At 42.6% G+C, this 20268-nt stretch overlaps 1 protein-coding gene across 1 annotated transcript in view; it reads right to left on the reverse strand.

The window, feature by feature from the left end:
- Positions 1-7377, reverse strand: part of SRRM4 (serine/arginine repetitive matrix 4) — a 175220-nt gene extending 167843 nt beyond the window's left edge. The window contains exon 1 of the mRNA XM_010368269.2: positions 6865-7377. Within this exon, the coding sequence (XP_010366571.2) occupies positions 6865-6995 (131 nt within the window). The 5' untranslated portion in view covers positions 6996-7377. The remainder of the gene's footprint in view (positions 1-6864) is intronic.
- Positions 7378-20268: the final 12891 nt, after the last annotated feature.

Below are 20268 nucleotides of genomic sequence, written 5' to 3' on the forward strand. Positions count from 1 at the left end.
TCCTCACTGCTCACCTCTTCATTCAGGTCCCTGATCATGCTGTCCAACAAAGCAGCTCCTTCCCTTACCCTCTATTCCTTTCCTTGGCTTTATTCTTCTTTACAGAATGCATTACCACCAGCTCTCATTTATTTATTTGGTTCTTCATTCATTGTCTTTCTCCTCCATGGGAATAGGGAGTTCCCATGTTCGTTCACTGTTACGTTGAGTAGTGGTTCAATAAAAATGTTGAATGACTGAATAAATGAATGAAAGTACAACTTAATTTTTTTTAGCCAATGTGCAGCTTCTTCCACTTTGTGTATTCATTCCCCTGTGATTAATTTTATCTTCAACAGTTGCAGGCTCGCTATAATCTCCCCAACACTGGTGGTTGTTCGTGGAATGCAGACTGGATTTCCTATTAGCCAGAGCTAGTCCATGAAGGACAAGAAGGCTAATAGCCCACGCCAGAGACTGCATCCTTGAGCTGGAAAATTTATATTATATGAGCAGCTCCCTTCCACGGCTCCCCTCCACTAGCATTGACTATTCCCTAGCAGTTAATGTTCCTCTCAGAGAGTTTAGCCTGCTTTTTCTCCTGGGAAAAGAAATGGTCTTCGGGACCCTGCTGGGGGCAAAGTCTGATTTTTTCTGATCATCCCCTGCATTTGTAGATAAAGTTGATGAAATGGAATCATCCCCATTTTGCAGATCAGATAACTAAAAATAACTGTGTGACTATAAGCAAGGGACTCCAAGCTTCATTAAGCGTCTCTCTCTCCGCTGTTTTTTTTTTTTTTTACATTCTTCTGTCTTTATTTCTCTCTACATTATCGTACTTAAGACAGTAGTATGTTTTACAGTTTCAAATAGCTAGAAGGAAAATACTGAATGTTTCTAATAAAAGAAATTATAAATGTTTGAGATGATGGATATGTTAATTACACTGAGCTGATCACTGTACATTATATGTATCACAACATCACTACGTACCCCCCAAATATATGCAGTTACTGTGTAAAAACAAATTTTAAAACCTAAGAAGACTATCTGCCTTATGAAATATGTACTTACGTTGTATCTACCTTTGCAACTAAACTCTGAGGCTCTCACAGGAGGACATTCAACATTTTTCTCCCCAATGAGCCTGGCAAATAGTAATCAAAAAACCTATCATTTATTATTAATAGCAAGAGCCAACACTGATGGAGCCCTGACTGGGTGCCAAGTAGCACTTTCCATAAATTAGCTCATCCAGTCCTCACAGCAGCTCTTGGAGGGAGCTGCTATTATTAGCCCCATTTTACGGATGAGAAAACTGAGATTGAGAAGGTCAAGCTGCTTGCCAAGTCTCATAGCCTGTAAGCATTTGCAGCCAATAAAATAAAACACTTCCTCTGATTAGTGTGCCCTTGGGGTCTGTCAAATGTTTTAAACAGCTCTACCAATCTCCAGTGGCTCTTTAGGGAGCACCAAAACCACATTTAAAAGTGAATACAGAGCACTGGAGTGCTCAGGAGTCCAGTCCACAGAACCCAAGCATCACTACTGAACAAGCACAGCTCAGGTAGTAAGAGGCTTTAGCATCCCCCCTCTCTGCATCTCGTTGGGTAACCCCTGGCATAGTACACAAGGGCATCTGCTTTATGGAGATCTGGGTTTGTATCAGGCACAGTGCCATGCTCTTTACATAAATTATCTCATTCACTCCTCACTACAACCCCAATAGAGGAGTATTTCACAGGTGGGGAGGCTGAGACACAAAGAGGTGAAGTGACTAGCAGGTTGTGCAGTTTGCACGTAGCAAAGAAAGATTTGAGCCTGGATAGATTTGGCTTCAGAGTTCAAACTCTTCATCATTCTTCATATCACACTTCAGCGAAAGTCTTAAGAACAAGCAATTAAAGAGCTCTAGTTTTGCTAAGCCCCTGTGAATTCTTCCACTTCACAGGAAGGTAAATCCAGCCACTCTGAAAAAAAAAATAGGATTTTTTTTTTTAATGTATTGTGCTTCTGCCGCACACCTGAAGTGTTCGTGGAGAAGAAGGCACATGACCCAGGCTTCCTTCCCTATTAAAGGAGTTAGGGTTTTAAGGATGTTCCCTTTTTTTGGTGGCCTGGAGCAGGGGTGGAGGTAGTGGAGACTCACAGGCCTGGAAAGCACATCCAAGTGGCATTTAGTCCAACCTCCTGCCCCCGTACTGGTTAACATGTCTACTTGCCCAGCCAGACAGATGTCTCTATCTAGGGAACCTCATTCTGACACCAGGGAGAGTCAAATCTATTTGCAGTGTGTGTGTCTTTCAAGTTGCATTGATCAGAAGCCTCAGTGTCTCAGAATTGGAGGTGGGGTGGGGAGAGAGCTAATCTGTTGCTGGGTTTGAACCATGCACACTCATCTAATGAATGCATCCAACATTCACTGAACATCTACCACATCCTGCTTCTCTAAGATAGCACATTTGCCAGGTGAACACAGCAGAATGTCAGAAATGACCCCTGCAACCAACCCCTGCATCCCATTCAACAAATTTTGCCTTTCAAAAGGAGAAAGGTTTGACCCAAACAATAACACTCCCTTCCTAGAGAAAAACGCTCATTCACTGCCAGGGCAAGCATTTTCTGTGACCCTCAGTACATTGGCTCTTAACCACAGGCTGCTGCCAGAAAATCACCTCTCAACAGCCCCTCACTCTGCTCCTGGTGATCAAGTCAGCACAAACATGCTAACTGATCTCTTGGCACCAAGGGGAGTCTTGAATTAAATGGTTCAAAGGCATTTTTTTTCCTGCCTTACAATTTCCCTTTATGTAGTAAAATCTCCAATAGTTTGGAATTTATGGCCTTTTGGACAGGGCCTGGGATGAAGTCTGCTTCTGGTCTCTTCTGCGTAGAAAGGATTTTCGAAGAAAATTAATAGCTTGCTAAAAGAATTGTAAGGAAAATGTGCATTCTATTTAAGGGGATCTCTTTTCTAGTCCTTTACTAACACTCATGCATCCACAAACAATTGATATGCTAATTTCAAATGATTTTTACATGTTCATTAAGCCTTTAGCTGCTACTATTTGTCGACATGGTAATATGAAATCATATTGTGGTTTGATCTAGCCTTAAGCATTAGGTTTTCGCCAAGCTGAAACTTCTTAGGTACAAACTTTTCTAGACTAAGCAATTATGAAAGAGAATCAAGTTAATGCCAGGCAAAATGACCACCCTTCTTGGGTGGGGATAAAAGGGAGGTGGCTCTCTACACTTTAGAGATTCACATGTCTTATCAATTCATGCTGGTTCCCTCCCTGCTGGTAGATAAAGTTTGACAAGGACCACTCTACATCCTGGTTTGCCTGGGATTATCTCTGTTAGATCTTCCATCCTAGAATAATTACTAACGACACCCTCTTTCATTCTTAAAGACATTTTGATATAAACTATAAATCACATAGTCACTGTAGATTTGATGAAACCGTGGGATTAAAATTGTGATTTTTCAAGGAGTTTGAGCTTTCTTTAGACTGACAGTACCTGGTCTTCTCTATACAAACCAACAGAATGCTCCATGGAAATGTTATACCATTCAATTCTGAATCCGGATAATTATGTATTATCCCCAACTCCCTAACTGAAACAGTCAGATCAGAAAGCAGCTAACCTTTTCTCAGAGACGAGGATTATGGGACCACTCTCTACCCTGCCTCATGTGTGTTAATTTCATCTGAATGTAGTTGTCCATCAGGAGTTGAAATCCCAATAAAAATTGTCAGCATTACTTGGGGGAGACATGGGTAGGCATGGAGAACCCAGTGATGAGGAGTTGTTGCTTTCCTTTTGGCCACTATAAGCTTTGTTCCAGAGTCAACGTCTACTAAACAACACCATGTACCACACACAGGGGTAGAGCTTTACCTAACTCAATCCTTACAACCTGCTCTCTGAGGGGCTACTGTTATTATTTCTATTTTCAAGCTCAGTGTGGTAAACTACTTGATAGGGATACACAGCTAGTAAATGATAGAACCAGTACATGAATCTAGGTTGTCTTATGCTCAAGTCTGAGCTCTTAACCACTATGATATACTGCTTTCCCACTCTGCTATACTGTTCTGACATCTGAGGCAGACATCTGGTTGCAATTTGATACATTATAAAGATATTGCCTCACCAAGTATGCCTCACAGAGGGGGAGAGGAGAAAGAGAGACTAAGCAGGGGGTTGCTTGGATTGCAGTTGCATGATGTATGCATATTGCTATGAAATCAATGAATTGAATATATGTTTCTATCCTGGTGCTAAATTACCTTCAGAGATAGACTTAAAATATCCTGAGGAAGTTTATTTAAGGGGGTGGCCTTCATCTATAAATAAATATTAAGTGTGTCACCAACAGGACTGACTAGTGGTTCCTCCACTCACTCTCTGCCATCCCCCTGCAGACTGCTACATGTGCTGGTCTGCCGACTGTGATCTGGGCTTGACTCATGGAACTAAACAACATTTCTGATGAGACCAAGTCCCCAGATTGCCTCTAGAGGAAGCCACCAAAACACAACTGATATTGTGCCAATGCCTCTATCTTCTTTTCTCTTGAGAACTCAGCTTTGGAAACATGGTACTTTCACCCTTAAGTAAGTGTAGAATGTTGAAAAGGAAGTGGAAATTGAATGTCACTGGATGTGGCTGGCTTGGGTGAGAATGGGGATGATTCAGGTTTTATCTGGTCTGTTAAAAGACAACTCCAATCCAACCTTTCCTGAGGACTTGGAAACAAATGTTCCCTTCTCACTCTCTACCCCAAACCAGGAGTAACAGCTATAAAACTGGAATCTGTTCTACAGAGAGGCCACGCCTATTACAGAAGTATTACACAGGATTCTCCTAGCATGACATAAATCGAGGGCTTATGGCTCAGGCTTTCACCCCAGGGGTGGTTTCTATGGCAAAGAAGACCCACAACATGAAAAGGCACCAAGAGTGAAATGATACTGGTTGCAGAGGGGGAGTGGAGTATTATAAAAGTCTCAGAAGGATTACATTAGAATTAGCAAAAAGCTGCAGAAAGCATGAAGGTTGAAAGACCTTGTGCGCCATTCATGTGATTGCAAATATGATCAAGAAAAGGGCAGGAAAGTAACAGACAGACAGACAAAAGTGGAAAGTACCAAGCAAGATGGACATTAGGTGTGCTTTCTTGAATCAAAACACCACCAGGAATCCGCTTTCCTCTCCCCGGACCCCTAAAATAGATGGAAGACTCTGGACTAAATGCCATACTTCTAGTTTCCAGTGAAATTTCCTCTAGTTCCTTCTACAAGGGCATTTTCTTTGGCCAGTGCAGCACCTGATTAGCCAACAGTAGGTACATTCCAAAGGTGGAATAGATAGCAGAAACCCAGGAAGATAAAACCGCTGACGTCAAAACTCTATACAAAGAACCTCCTTCGAAGCAGAGAAGCATCAGCTTTTAACGGCACTTGGTATTGTTGTTCCCCTTCTCCAACCTGTGTCAGTGGGTGGGTGGGTGTCCCCTCCTTCCCATCTGCAAACACTGGCTGGTGCTGCTTCAGCTTGCAGCCTGCTACACGCTACTGGCCTGTTGTGTTGCTTGTCCTTGTTCCTAAAACGGGACACCCATTTCTCTAAAAAACTGTGTGATCCTCTACAAGACGGTGAAGAGGAAAACTTCTCCAGTCTGGCTTTGATTCTTCAGGCGTAATTCCCCATACGTCTTCCACCTCACACCCACTGGAAAGTTCAGAATCAGTTGTGCCAGAACGGACATTCAGTCTGTCCGAATCACTTTTGCAGACATGTTTTCAATCTGCTCCCTAATGCAGACTGCCAGGATTAATAAATCCTCCAAGTGGTCCCCCTGGTCAACTTCTTTCCTTTCTCCCACTAAACCAGTCATCCAACACCAGCAAAAGATGAGTTTTCATACTGCCTTGATTTTCCCTGACAGAGGGCACAGCCTTCTTCCTTTCATTCTCAAACTCCTCTAAATTGAATGATTTATGAAAAGAATTGGATTTTTCTCTGTCTTGGAATGCTTCTATTTCCCCCCAACCTCCTCTCCCTCTCACCCCACCTCCTGTTCCCCTCTTTCTTTCATTTCTTCCCTTATTCTTTCTTCCATCAGCACCATGTCTACCACCATCCAAGGATCTGTTCTCATCCCTGAATTCAAAGCAATCAGATTCTTTTTGGAAAAAAAACAAAAAAGAAAAACAAAATAAAACTCTTCCAAGATCATCTTCACGATCTTGGAAGTCTCCTCCCTGACTCCTGAGCTCAGAGTCTTGGTTTTGGATGCTGAAGAGGAGAGAATTCAGCAGCAGCGGCAGCAGCCGCCAGAAAGGCGTGGAGGAGGGTGCTGTTTTGGGTGTATTTGAGGCAACAGCATATGGGCTTTTGTCAAAAATGTTCAAAGCTCGCTAGCTTCCGAGCCGAGGATGGAAATGTGTGCTATCTCTGAACGCTGCTTGAGCTGGCTTAATTCTCCTTTTCTGGTACAACACCCCCCAAACTCCTCAAATCCACCATTCTTTGGCCCACCTGCCCTCTGGACTCTGTGACACCAAGAAAAGTTTTTCAGTCAAGTCGTACCCCACCTGCACCGCCCACCCTCAGGTAGCAAAACCTCTTGAATAGGAGCTACGGGGTTCCGTTGAGCGTTGCTCCCCCCACAAAGAATTCCTGTCCCTTCTCACCATCTTCCACCTCACACAAGCAATGAGTTCCCATGTTTCAGCGGGAGCCGCCGAGTAGTGACGGGAAAAGACAGGCGCCCTGGCCCGACTGCCTGCATCCACCCCTCCGGGCTATAGGGCACAGGCCAGAAAGGGGGACCTTCGGGATCCCCCCTTTTAAGAAGGAGATCATTACCTTGGCAGCGGCTTGCGGGCCGTGATACTGGCGACAATGATGCTCTCGGGACGGGGGGTGGCTACTGCTTTGAAGGTTCCTCGCCAGAACTTCTCAAAAAGCTGCTTCTCGCCTTGCTGAACGCTCGCCATCGCCAACCCAAAGGGGCCGGGGCGCCCGGGGCGCTGTCCGAAGTGCTGAAACGTGGATTCCAAACGGGGGCGACACCTAGCTCCGGGCTCTGTCCGGCTGACACCCAGAGAGGGGTGGGGTGGGAGAGATCGGAGTTCAGGGCGGGGGATGGGACGCCCCAGTCCGGGCAGGCAGCAGAGAAAGGAAGCTCGTCCGCCGGGTTTTCTTCGCCCTTCTGGGTCGGCTCCTGGCTGCGCTCTGAGCTGACTGAGCCTCTGCGCCCCAAGAAGGGAAGGGAGGGCTGGCTTTCTGGGCAGCGCCAGGAGAGAAGAGGCGACGGGGTCGGATGTGTGTGCGTGCGCGTGTGAGCTCCGGCGCGCCCGGGTTTTGTCTCTCGCACAATGTGACGTTGGAAGAGGAGGCTGGTCGCGCAAGCTGCACTTTCCTCCCCCCTCTCCGTTTCTCCTCCTCCTCACCAACCCCCTCCTCCTCAGGCTCAGCCTCCTGCCGCCATCTGCATAACAAAAGCCCGCAGGTCTTGGGAGGAGAAAGGGCGGGGCGTGCGCCTGTCACCAGGGCCCCGCAGCGACCGAGTTGCAGCGCTGACCCCTCTGAGAAGCCATCCTGGCACCCCAATCTGCGCCAGGCAGGAGATCCTGCTTCCCAGGCCCCTCTCTTCTCCCATCATCGCCGGCCTTCCTCAGCCCTTTCTTGGGTGCCCTTGGGGCCAGGCCACCTTTCTCCCTAGCCCCTTCACAAGTCTTGTAGCTGATCTTCTGCCGGGGAGAGGCGGGGCGGGGGGAAGGGGGTAAAAAACTTAATCTATCCACCCCAGCTGGCCTCCCCGGGACCCTCACTTTTGGGAGAGACGGCCTAGGCCGGTAGAGGGTCCCCTGCGTTCCTCTTTGAGCCAGGGGTTAGCGAGGTCTTCACCACCCAGAAAGTGCCATTTGATCGACAATCCCTCACCAGTTCGGCTTCTCGCCATCTGCCGAGCCGGGCCCCCGCCCGCCAAGGGGCGCAGCGTTACATCTGTGCATGCGGAGCTGTCAAGGGTACCTCTTTTGTGTCTCACAGCCGGCCTGCCCAGCGCCCCCGCCGCCAACCCCGTCCAAAGGAAAGAGTTCCCCTCCCGCCCCACCCCATCCCCATCCACTCCTGGGGAATCCGCCTGCAGCCACTTTCCCTAATGCCGCTAGTCTCGGGAAAGGAGCACGTTTTGGAAACGAAAGCGCTTAATGGGAGGGTTGGAGAGGAAAATCTCGAGGATTAGCAGGGGGATAGTTACTTTTCGTTCTCTCCTCCCCATCTTCTTACCGCCTCGCAGTTCAATCGTAATCCCATGCAAGTGGAGGTTTAGAATCCCAGATCAACCCCAGACACACAGGATCTGGTTAGAATGACTCTTGTTTTCCCCCCAGGGTTTTCATTATAAAAAAAGATATCGTGGCGGGACCCCTCACCCCTTGCCTTCCTGGAAGACTTTTAATCTTAGCAGAGTTGCTACTCCCCCATCTCCCACCTAACGCCGCCCCACCCCCGCTTCCACTTTCCAGGCTGTAAATTCCTGGAAGGAGGCATCACTCAGTCTTAAAGGCCTCCAAGCCCCTGGTGCTGGGTTCCAGTCACAGAGAGAATAAACTCCTGCTCTTTGCTAATGCAGATAGCAATGGGGACCCAATGAGGGCAGGGTAGGGCGGGAGGCGAGGGGGTCGGGGGAACAATGGGAACTCCAGAAATTCTCTGAAGGGGAACAAGAGGTAACTAGGAGGTGAAGAGGAAGAGGCCGACAGAGAGGATAAGATGGGGCAGGAGAAGAAAGATTCTTGGAGTAAATGAGTACCCGTCCCAAAGAGTATCTACGTTTGAAGCGTGTGTGTTCGATATGCCTGCGTCCGCTTATCTGAGTGCCTGAGAGCGCTGCTCGCTCTGCAGTGACCCCTTCTGGTCAACGAGGAGAGGTGCATTTGCTGGCTTCTTAAGTGGGTTGCCGGGGGAGAGGGCCCAGAGATGGGGTCAGGCCTGGGAAGGTTGGAGGTGGAGCAAAGTGGAGACTAGGCTAGCCCTTTCCCTCCCTCTCCCTCTTACCTTGCGCCCCAAATCCCCCATTCCCCGATTGGGCTTGACCCCCATTTCCCACCCAGAAGTTTGTATCATTGTCAATGCAATCTAGAGCTGGCTTCTTAAGTAGCCTGGCATCTTTAAAACTAACCTTAGTCATGACATTTAGGGTATGAACTGAGTCACCTGCAGGAGAGAGGTAGGTGGGGTCCTATTCCCACAAGATCAATCAACATCTTCCAGCTGTGTGCCTGCTCCTAATCCCTAAAATGTTGATAGAGCTCCCATTTGCAAGACATTGCCTTTTTAAAATCCCATAGTAGCCAGGTGAGGTGGGAGAGAAAGCTGCTCTTATTCCATTTTATTTATTTATCTTACTTCAGTAGCTTTAAGGGTGCAAGTGTTTTTTGGTTACATGGAGGAATGGTATAGTGGTGAAGTCTGGGCTTTTACATACCTGTCACCCAAATAGTACCTTACCCCCAAGAGACCATTATTAAAAAGTAAAAAAAAAAATTCGTACAACAACTAAGGAAAACAGTGTGAAGATTTCTCAAAGAACTAAAAGTAGACCTGTGCATTCTTCTATAAAGACACATACATGTGTATGTTCACTGCAGCACTATTGACAATAGCAAAGACATGGAATCAAACTAAATGCCCATCAGTGATAGACTGGATAAAGAAATTGTGGCACATTTACACCATGGAATACTATGCAGTCATAAAACGAATATCATGTCCTTTGCAGGGACATGGGTGGAGCTGGAAGTCATTATCCTCAGCAAACTACACAGGAACAGAAAACCTGATACCACATGTTCTCACTTATAAATGGGAGCTAAATGATGAGAACACATGAACACATAGATGGGAACAACACACACTGGGGTCTTTTGGAGGGTGGAAGTTGGGAGGAGGGATCAGGAGAAATAACTAATGGGCACTAGGCTAAATACCTGGGTGATGAAATAATTTGTTCAACAAACCCCCATGACACAAGTTTCCCTATGTAACAAACCTGCGCTTGTACCCCTGAACTTAAAAGTTAAAAAACGTAGACCTGCTATTCGATCTTACTCTATTTTAAAGATGAAGAAGTTGAGGATAACCAAGTGACTTCCCCGGGGTGATCCTGTAGGAAGCAAAGGAAATCTGTGAAAAATACAGTTTCTGTTTTTGCTTGGTGGAGTGGAGGACGGAGTGGGATGCTATGCATCTCAGGATGGAGTTGCATTTAAAAATAAATCAGATAACAATGAGCCACATATTTAGAAGCACTTGGGGTTGAGGCTCCTAAATTGGGAGTCTGCAGTAATCAGTTCAGGACCTGGAATCCAGAATGCCTGGCTTCAACTTCCAGCTCTGCCATTTCCTAGCTGTGTAATGTTGGAGGAGTGACTTCACTTGCCTTTGTCACAGTTTCTTTATCAATGCTATGAAGATTTTTTTTGGTTTTTGAGATGGAGTCTCGCTTCGTTGCCCAGGCTGGAGTGCAGTGGCGTGATCTCGGCTCACTGCAACCAACCTCTGCCTCCCGGGTTCAAGGCATTCTCTTGTCTCAGCCTCTCTAGTAGCTGGGATTGCAGGTGCCTGCCACCACAGCCCAGCTAATTTTTTGTATTTTTAGAGATGGGGTTTCATGAAGATTCTATAAAGATTATAAATAATATGTTTAGATGAACTAGCTGTGAGGATTGAAGGAATTAACACACATACAGGTTATAGAATGGTGTCTGAAACACAGTTTACTCAAAAATATCAATTACTCAAGTGGTTAAAAGCCAAGCCTATGGATTTAGAGAAAACTAGGATATGAAGCCTACCTCTGCCACTTTTTAGCTGGATGAGCTTGGGCTAATAACTAACCTCTGCCTTTGTTTCCCCATTTGCAAAAATGGAGATATCACACGGTGGTTGGGAAGATTAAATGAAATATTACCTGTAAAGGACTTAACAAATTGTCCACTTTATAGCAAGTGACCATTCAATGGTAGCTCTTCTTGCTGATAATCTTGGAATAATCACCTGTTAGTGTGTTAAGTCAGGCCATGTTCAGTTCAATAATCATTAACTGACGCCCAATCTTGCATCTTGACCAGGCACAGTCCCAGGCATGGAGGGCTCAAGGACAAACCAGACATAGTCCCTTCCCTGAAGCAGTTCACAGCCTAATTCACCTTCTGGGCCCTCACTGACTAACACTTGTCCCCTTTCCATCTTATCACAGTGACTTCTACTTTAGGTCTGGCTTCTCCAATATAACGTGAACTCCAGTTCCTCCATCACTTTATTAAAATAGAACCATCTTGTGTCTCATTCCTTCATGGTATTGCTTTCTGTTTCCCCAGATGCAAGCCAGCCCACCCCATAAACAAGAACTTATTAATATGCTAGCTAAAGAATATAAACTTATGGCACAATTATTTCTTACCCTCCGTGCTTTACTGATGGTAGACGTCACTGATCCTTCACAATACTCTTTCTCAGACTGACCCTCAGAATCCTTCTCAACACACAGTTTCTAGATAGCCACTACTAATAGGTTGGCCTTGGCATTCCAGATAAAATCAATTTGCCATCCATGTCTAGAGAATGTTTGTTTACCTGATTGGTATTGTTCTTTCATTTGAAAAAGGGGACAGCAGGGAGACATGTTTCTAAAATTTGCAAACTCAGGCACTCTAAAGCAGGAACTAAGAAGATTCTTATGCGTCATTCTCCCTAGTGATCCAAAGATACAGCACCTCCAGCTCAGAGAAATAGCTACCCCTTCTCCTGAGGCAGTTCAAATCCCACCTCACTAACATTACCATGATACCTTGGGTAAATCTCTTAATCTTTTGGTGTCCACGATTTCTCGGAGTACAATAGAGCCAACCATTGTTTACTAGCGTCAGAGAACTTGACAGTCTGTACCCATTTCTAAAAGTCCAGGGAACAGTGAAAGATTCAAATAATTACTGAGATGATGGGAAACATAATAATAAGACCAATTCATCTGTCCTTATGTCTTTAAACAAGATCGTGCTAAGCCATCCAAATTACAAAATTCTTTATTTGGGGAGAAAAATATGATTGTACTACTCAAGGTTTATCAATCCTGACTTCTTGACTTCTTCATTCCCAATTTGACTTCTTCCTTTCATCCTCACTTCTTGAAAGTTTTACCTTGTGTCTAACCTGAATCCCACCTCCGTTGTATATTGTCCATTTCTCTTCTGGAACACACATGTGCACTACTTCATATACTCCTGGACTAATATGGATAAACCAGAAAGCCTCCTTCTGACTGCATAGATCTCAAGATTCTACAAGGCAGATGGATTCATTGCTGTCTCAGACAATAATAATTGCTATACTTATCAAATATATGTTACTATGTTCTAGTCACAACATGTGCTTAAACCCTTGATAAACATTGTCTCACTTAATTCTCACAACAGCTCTATGATAAAGGAACCGTCTTCATCCAAATTTTGCAGATTTGAAAACTGAGTCTCTGAGTGGTAGAATCACTTGCCCAGAGTTGCATAGCTAGCAAGTAGAGGAGTCTGCTTTCAAATTCAGATATGTCTTAATCTAAAGTATAGGCTATACTGACCTCCAGAAACAGGATAAGAAAAGCATAACATTAGGTGAGTGTTCAAATGTATCCATCCTGTCTATATATTGTGTCCATGTCTAGATCTGCCCTTTGGTCTGCATATCTATTTATGCTACCAAGGATGTTATTTTCAGAGCCTCCACCTTCTTCCTGCAGAACAGTAAAGAGTACTTGTCTGGTACTACCCTAATATGGGCAACCTGATATTTTATAGGTAGTTGGCAGGACAAGACATGAGTCTCTAAGGCTACCATATTGATTTTGTCAAAGAAAACCAAACTGAAGAATCTCAGTGGGAGGAGAAGGAGAGAGATGCTCAAAATCAACACTGGAATAAAGGGACCATTCCTCCCCAGAACAATTGTACCAGCCACCTAATCTGCCTTCCTGCTGCAAGAATTCACCTTCTGCTAACCCATCCTTTGCACTTATTCTCTCGAGGGAATTTTTTTCCTTGAAATTCAGGGCCGGCTCATAATTTCCTTCTCTTGAAAACCTTGCACTGACTCCCCCAAATTAGTAGGGTAAGTGCTAACCCCTCTGCATTACAGCTCTCATGATCTGGTGCTTGCCTTCTGTCTGTCCTTGAACTTCACCCTCCAGTTATTTCACAATGCTCATCGTGTCTCTACATACCCCGTTCTACTCCATAACTCTCCAAACCATGCAAAATAAACCCCTCTGGCATCTCTGTCCTTTTGAAAATGCCCTATTCTTTCTCTGATACTTCATAATCACATTATCTCAGAAGTCTTAACAGATGCATTGCTAACCTTCCATACCCATAATAAAATCTTCCTCTCTTGGCCCTCCTTTGAGTCATGGGTATACTTTATGATTTATTTAGAGTTACTTGTCATAGTATTGACTGGGTGATCCTTGAAAGAACAGACTATGTCTATTTCTTATTTGAGTCACCAATGCCTAGTATAGAATTGGCACCTAGTAGAAGTTCAATAAATGCTGGTGTAGTGAGTAGATTCCCTATACAGTATGAAACTATACTAATGTTCAAGTTACCCAGTCCCGCAGGAAATGAGGCATGATTTTATACTCATATTACACATGACAATATAGTATTCACACTGTGCTTACTGATATTGTATATGTTAACTTAACTGTGAATTGGTCAGAGAAAAACACTGTATTTTATGTATATTCTATGTAGTATGTATAACAGTAATAATACGCAATTATAACAATGTATGTTTATATAGTTACACAGTACTCAATGCCAGGCATTTTTCTAAGTACTTTACAAATATTAACTCATTGAATGCTCAATGAGTTAGTAACCAAAACCCTATGGATTAGGCCCTACTATTAACCACATTTTGTAAGCTGAAACACAGAGAGTTTAAATAACTTACCCAGGGACACACAGTTAGTAAAAGGTGAAACCAACATACGAATTCAGTTAGTCTGACTTGCAGAGCCCTTCATCATTCTTATATACTGCCTCTAATATGATTTTTTATATCCTGAAGTGACATTCATTCAATGTGCAAGTATGTATTAGGCATAGCAATTGGACAGGGACAAAAATGGGTCCTCCTCTCCTAAACTCTTCAGTCCAGTTGAGGGTGGTGTTAGTTACGTTAAACATTGTTAAAAAAAAAAAAAAAACCATGCCTCAAAGGAGACGATGTAAAACTGGATAACTGGAGAATTTACTAAGTGTAAAGAGAATTTACTGAGTGTAAAGAGGTAAAGTCTGTCCAAGACAGTTGCATTTAAGTTTCAACTAAGAGTAAGAGGCATTTGCCAAGTGAAGAAGGGAGACAGCGTTTCAGAAGAGTTCAGTATGCACAAAGCCACGCCTCGGGAAAGAGTTGAATGCACTTAAGGGAGAGGCTGAAGCCCAGAGAACACAGGGATGAAAAAAATGGAGGCAGAATAATGGAATTAGTGATGAAAAAATGCGCTGCATGCAGTGAAATTATACTCTCTGAGTCTCATTTTCCTTTTAAATGAGGCTCATTTTTCTTTCAAATGCAAAATGAGAGAATCATCATTACTACACCCAGTTTTAAAAGCCAATTATTTTATATCATTATTTTTCAAAGTAAGGAACCTTGGAACCCTAGTGGTATCCCCCTGCCCCAAGCATGTTTTAGGTGATATCCAGGCAGAAAAAGCACACCAAATAACATTGGAATACATGATCATAATGTGAGAAAGTTATTTCTTTTTCAATTCTCTTTTCTAGCCATTGGGTTACCTCCAGAAGTAAATCTTCACATCTTGATTTTCTTGAAATGTCTTGAACCTGTCTTAGAACTTAGTTTTCAACAAGAAAGTGACTTCAGATTCAGAGGTTTGGACAACTACAATTTAATAACCTTGATTTGCTTTCACTGAATTTATTTTTATAGTTATTTTTCATCATTGGCATGTGATACTGGGTTTTTCATTTCTAAAATGTCCTCTTTAGCTAAAATTTGTTAAGTAATGAAGTAAATCAGTTTTAAAAAACTTTTTTATTATAAAAAATTTAAAACATACATAAAAATAAAGAGACTAGCATAATGAGTCCCTATGTCCCCATTGTCTAATTTCAACACTGATCAATACAGAGTCAATTTTGTTTCATTGGAACCCTCACCCACTTTCCACACTACTAAATTATTTTGAAGCAAATCTAAGACATTGCATTATTCCCAGTTGTAAATACAAGGTGCATCTCTAAAAAATAGGAACTCCCTTTTAAAAGCATAACCGCAATATCATCACACAAAACAAAATTAACAATAATTTCTGAATATCATCAAGTATCCAGTCAATATCCTTTTAAGTGTTTGCTTTTAAGTGTTTGCTTATTGTTCATTGGCTTGTTTGTGTGAATTGGAATTCAAATAAGTCCCATTCCTCATGGTTGGGTGATATATCTCCTTCAGTATCTTTTAATTCCTAGGTTCTCTGCCACTGCCAACATGCACACAAACATTCTACCTCTGTCTTCTTTATTTTTCACAAGAAACTTGATTATTTGCCTAGCAGAGTTTTCCATAATCTGTATTTTGCTGATTTTGCAAGTCTGTGACATTGATAACATGTTTCTCTGCATCCTTTTTTTTTTGTTGTTGTTAAGTGGTGGTAAGCTAGAGGCTTAATCAGATTTAGGTTCAAAAGAACATCTACCAGGAGGTTAATAATGTATTATTTTCTCTTTTCTTGTGATGCTAGCTGACACCGAAGATCATTGCTTAATTTATTAATTTACTAGTGGTTGCAAAAGAGTGATATTCTAATCTATCATTTATCTTTAATGTATTAGCTGGAATACTTCTATAAAGAACTATCTCTCATCAACTATTTGGTTACCTTAGAGCACCATTACTATAGAAATGGCAGAATAGATATTTGATTCTTTCCCTTTTATTTTCTAGTTTATAAAATAATGGGTTGGGCTACTAGTATCCTTCTAAGGTACTACTGAGTTGATTGGTTATTTGCTGTTGCCATTTTTAATCCTTATAATGAACTCAGATTTGAATAAATTGTATGTGCTTCAATAAATTGCTGTTATTATTCTCATTGATGCTTTAATTGTTCCACCTTTAGCCAGGAGAGCCTATTCAACTGGGTTCTGAATCCTTTGATATGACCTAGAAGGTTTTCAGTGGCTTTCTCACTTTCTGATATGTCAAGCTGTTCCAAGCTCAACTTATAAATGTCCTGACCCAGACCGGAAATCAGCCATTTCTCCAAAATGCAATGATTCCTTTCAACAGGTGTCAGAGTTTCTCATCATTACTGGATTAGTTGGTCAGTGTTTCTAGGATTTTTTTAGCATACAGACCCAGGAAATTTTATTTTAAGACCAAAAATATATCATGAGTTTTAACTTGTATTTCTAGTTAAAATAAGGGCTAAGCGGTTTTTTTTAACCACATAAATTGTACCTCTGTGTCTCTTTTCTGATATGTTCACAATCTACATTTAGTGACACCCACATAATTACTCATTTCTTTATCCCACAGCACACACACACGTGTACGTGCACACACACACACACGTATTTTAGGACAACTACACTTATCCTACCTCCATAATATGATTACTGAATTCAGTTGAAAGTGTTTTTTTTTTTTTTTTTTTTTTTGCCTCTTATTTGGATGTATATTCAAAGGACTGTGTATTAAAGTCAACTGGAATGGGATTGCATTGAAGTTTATTTGTTTACTTTTGATTTTTAAGGATTATTTTTCAATATAACTTTATTTCTTTAAATGTAAAATATTTACATGGCTCTGAAGTCAAAACTACTAGGAAGGTATATTTAGACAAGCCTACACACGCTTTCCTGTCTACCCTATTTCCTTCCTCTCCTCAGGTAATTTTAAACATTTTTTGTGGTTTATCTTTTCACTTAAAAATATTCCTCATTCAGAATTATTCCATTTTTTAAAAGCGTAAGTAGTATATAAGAGCATCAGTGACAGAAAGATACCATGGAGACCCTACAGCAGTATTAGAGCCATTAACATTTGTGTGCACCCTGTTACCTGTCTGTAATAGCCTGAGATTTCCTTTGCCCAGGCTAGAAAGGGTGCTTCTAGCATTTGACTCGACAACCTTTTTGTGTAGAGGTGCGTAGCTTAGTTCCTTTACTTACAAACAACATGTATGTGACATACGCACACTGTGAGCATCTCACCTGTTGTATGAAGCTGCTGTAATATTCAAATATGGATGTGCAAATCTCTGTTCCTATAAACAGGAAGGTGGAAAAAAAAACTTGCCTAAAAGAATCCAGTTTTGTATCTAAAAGCATCTCTCTATCTGTCATGGCTCATCTTATTTGTGTGTGTGTGTGTGTGTGTGTCTGTGTGTGTTGTGTGTCTATATTATATATAGCTCCAAGTGCCTTCTGCCTTTAAAGACAGGCTGCAACTTTTGAATGTGCTTGCTTTGTCTTGTCTGTTACTCTTTTCTGCTGAAAGGAGTACAGAATTCTCTCCTGGAATGCTTTGAAGCACAAGACAAAGGCAACTGACCTTTGGTTTGGGAGAAAAAAAAAAGGACAAGGAAGAGAAAATCAAGCCTGTTCATATGCCCTTGTACACAGAAGATGTGGAGGCAGAACTGAAAACGAGTGTCTTCTGCATCCAGGGGCTTTGGGAGAAAGCTCTCTGCGGCAGCACCCTTGCTTTCGCCTTGCCCCCAGATTGGATGTTGCAGAAGTAATTAGTGAACAAATCGATAACCAGTGTTGTGATGTGACCACGACTGTTAATGCATCATTTTCCTCCTGGAAACTTGGTTTGCCTTACAGGCAGACCAGATTCTGTGTAAGCTCCTGACAACCCAAAAACCCAGAATAACTTCTGGAGTGTTTAAATCTTTCCTCTTTGGTATGAGCTCTTTATGTACATACTCGCATTTAATTCTCACTGTGACCCTTTGAAGCAGTCTCCGTAAGAAGTGAAGGGACTTGTCTGAGGTCAGACAGCCAGAACATCTAGAGTGCATTTCTCTTTTATTTTTCCATGGCGGGGGAGGAGGAGGATGTATTTGTGATTATAATAAAAGTGCCATAGAATTTTGTCTTTAGAAAGGTGACAAATGCTGTTTTTTACATATCTCTTTCAATTAGACTTTATGAAGGATTCCCTAGATCTATGATTCAGGAATATGAGCAACAAGCCATAACTCCCAATCTGATCTCCTTCAAGGGGGACTTCAGAGAGGTTGGGCAATGCATTGAAGGCTTGAAGGACCAGCATTCTGGTCCTCATTGAACTTAGGCAACTCTTACTCCTAAGTCTGGGTCTCAGTTTTGCCATCTGTACAATTAAAGGGTTAGGCTCTCAGAGGTCTCAGACTGGCAGCCCAGAGTATGAACCTGGCTTACAGATGTGTTTTTTGTTTGATGGCCACAATGTATTTAAGAATAGAGAATATGAATGACTATAGGTAAGGAAAATGTTCTCTTTTTGCCACAGACCCCACCACTCCTAATTGCATTTCATCCAGGCTTTTTTATGCATATACACTTTCCATCTTGACCATTGCAATTTCTGGGCCTGAGGATCCTCTTAGGAATGACATTCTGTAGCTTCTTTGTATTTTTCTTTCCTGAGAATATTCATAACAATAATTTTAATAACAGCAGAAATTAGCATTTGTTGAATGATTCCTATGTGCTTCGCATTGGAACTAAGTACAAATGTCATCTCGTTCCCTTCTGATACCAACGCGGTGAGGGAGCTCTTATTGGAATCCATCCTTTGTGTATGATGAAGCTGAGACTCAGAGAGATAAAATGTCTGTTTAAGGTCATGCAGTGGTGGTAGATGGAAAAGCTGGAATTAAATATTGGTGTTTCTGAGCCCAAAGCCCATGCTCTTATCCAGGAGTAATATTCAAAGCACTTAACAACTTGTATGGGCCGGGTGCAGTGGCTCACGTCTGTAATCCCAGCACATTGGGAGGCAGAGGTGGGAGGATCACTTGAGGTCAGGAGTTCAAGACCAGCCTAGCCAACATGGTGAAACCCTGTCTCTACTAAAAATACAAAAATTAGCTGGGCGCAATGGTGTGTGCCTATAATCCCAGCTACTCGGAAGGCTGAGGCAGAAGAATTGCTTAAACCCGGGAGGTGGAGGTTGCAGTGAGCCAAGATCGCACCACTGCACTCCAGCCTGGGCTGCAGAATGAGACTCTGTCTCAACAAAATAAAACAAACAAACTCATATGGCATGGCTCTGACCCATCAGATGGATATTGGGTATAGGATAGCTGGCGTCCCAGGGAAGTGGTTGCAGTGGCCAGGTCATGCAGAGGGGGTGGGCACTGGAGTGAGATCGTAGGAGAAGCTATTTCCCAAGTTAAATTGGAGTATTGCTATATTCAACATCCAGTGCAACTGAACCGAGCTCTCCGGCTGAGTGTCCAGCTCCTAACCATCCCACTTGCTGTTTGTCATGCTGAGTAGAAGGCGTCTGTGGTGTCTTAAGGACCTACATCTGACACAACATACCAGAATCTCTGGGACACAGCTAGAGCAGTGTTAAGAGGGAAATTTATAGCACTAAATACCCACAGGAGAAAGTGGGAAAGATCTAAAATCGACACCCTAACATCACAATTAAAAGAATTCGAGAAGCAAGAGCAAACAAATTCAAAAGCTAGCAGAAAACAAGAAATAATTAAGATTACAGCAGGACTAAAGGAGATAGAGATGTGAAAAACCCTTCAAAAAATCGATGAATACAGGAGCTGGTGTTTTGAAAAGATTAAGAAAATAGACTACTCGCCAGATTAATAAAGAAGAAAAGAGAGAAGAATCCAATAGATACAATAAAATATGATAAAGGGGATATCACTACTGATCCCACAGAAATACAAACTGCTATCAGATAATACTATAAACACCTCTATGTAAATAAACTAGAAAATCTAGAAGAAATGGATAAATTCCTGGACACATACACCCTTCCAAGACTAAACCAGGAGGCAGTCGAATCCCTGAATAGACCAATAACAAGTTCTGAAATTGAGGCAGTAATTAATAGCCTACCAACCAAAACAAACTCAGGACCAGACAGATTCACAGCTGAATTCTACCAGAGGTACAAAGAGAAGTTGGTACCATTCCTTCTGAAACTATTCCAAACAAT

The sequence above is a fragment of the Rhinopithecus roxellana genome, chromosome 10 (assembly GCF_007565055.1).
Source record: "Rhinopithecus roxellana isolate Shanxi Qingling chromosome 10, ASM756505v1, whole genome shotgun sequence".
NCBI classification, from domain to species: Eukaryota; Metazoa; Chordata; class Mammalia; order Primates; family Cercopithecidae; genus Rhinopithecus; species Rhinopithecus roxellana.